This window comes from Austrofundulus limnaeus, unplaced genomic scaffold (genome assembly GCF_001266775.1).
Source record: "Austrofundulus limnaeus strain Quisiro unplaced genomic scaffold, Austrofundulus_limnaeus-1.0 Scaffold831, whole genome shotgun sequence".
Lineage (NCBI taxonomy): Eukaryota > Metazoa > Chordata > Actinopteri > Cyprinodontiformes > Rivulidae > Austrofundulus > Austrofundulus limnaeus.
The window spans coordinates 214,308-215,320 of record NW_013953233.1 but is presented as its reverse complement, the minus strand read 5'-3'; the positions used below and the strand labels follow the sequence as shown (position 1 = coordinate 215,320).

Sequence of the window (1,013 nt, the reverse complement as noted above, 5' to 3'; positions counted from 1 at the left end):
CTGGTTAAACCTCATGGATTAGACTGATTTAAACTGGGTTTAGACTGGTTAAACCTCATGGATTAGACTGGTTATAAATTGGGTTTAGACTGGTTAAACCTCATGGATTAGACTGGTTTGGAGACATTAGACAGATTGAATTAGACTGAGGAGTGTTTCTCGTATTACCCAGAAGGCCTTGCAGCAGTGGGACAGTAAACAGAGGAATCTGTGTTTTCCATTCATTCGTTCACTCATGAATACAGTCATTGTGTCACTCAGTCACCTCAGTCTGACCTCATCATCAGTTTCCTCGGTTCAGACGCTTCAAACAAGTTGACTGTGCACTTTTCATTCTCTCACAGACTCCAACATTTAAATCATTAAAGGATTTAGATCAGCTCAAGTGAAACAACCTTTAAACATTTCTGACATGTTTAATTATTTTTATGGGATGCTTTAAGACTGAGATCAACTCAATTTTAATAAAAATAGAAACAAATTCTGTATCTTTTGTTGAGAATCTTTTGTTCCAAAAATTAAAAATGATCAAAAATCAGCTGGTTAAGATCTAAAACATTATGATTCACAACAGGAAGAAACTCCTGAAATGTTAACAATTTAGGAAAAAAATAATTAATAGTTTTAATAATTGTTTGTTTTAACCATTAAAATATTCATATGTGTGGGTTTGGATGAGTGCTGTCAGACTACAGCAGGTGTTCTTACCTGTTTGTCACTGAGCAGGTAAATGAACTGATTATCTGGACTAAACACCATGTCTCTGAGGATGGGCTTTCCCTCCACCACTGTCACCGTCTCATACAGCAAAGCATTCTGGGCTGGTGGCAGAACCCCATCCACACGGATCTGAAACACACAACAGGACAGTAGATGTTACACTGATGTTAGCTTTACTTTAGCCTGATGTTACACTGATGTTAGCTTTACTTTAGCCTGATGTTACACTGATGTTAGCTTTACTTTAGCCTGATGTTACACTGATGTTAGCTTGACTTTAGCCTGATGTTACA

General features: G+C 37.1%; 1 protein-coding gene and 1 long non-coding RNA gene across 4 annotated transcripts in view; both read right to left on the bottom strand.

The window, feature by feature from the left end:
* Positions 1-695, bottom strand: part of LOC106532792 (uncharacterized) — a 5,051-nt gene extending 4,356 nt beyond the window's left edge. For 2 of the 3 annotated variants that reach the window (XR_001312145.1, XR_001312146.1), the window contains exon 1: positions 11-692. This is a non-coding gene — a long non-coding RNA (uncharacterized LOC106532792). Of the gene's footprint in view, positions 1-10 lie in introns of all 3 variants that reach the window. The other variant, XR_001312147.1, reaches the window with a different exon arrangement.
* Positions 1-849, bottom strand: part of plxna3 (plexin A3) — a gene marked incomplete at both ends in the record, with an annotated part of 6,639 nt that extends 5,790 nt beyond the window's left edge. Inside the window, 1 exon segment of the mRNA XM_014028940.1 lies at positions 709-849. Within this exon segment, the coding sequence (XP_013884394.1) occupies positions 709-759 (51 nt within the window).
* Between the last annotated feature and the right edge of the window lie 164 nt (positions 850-1,013).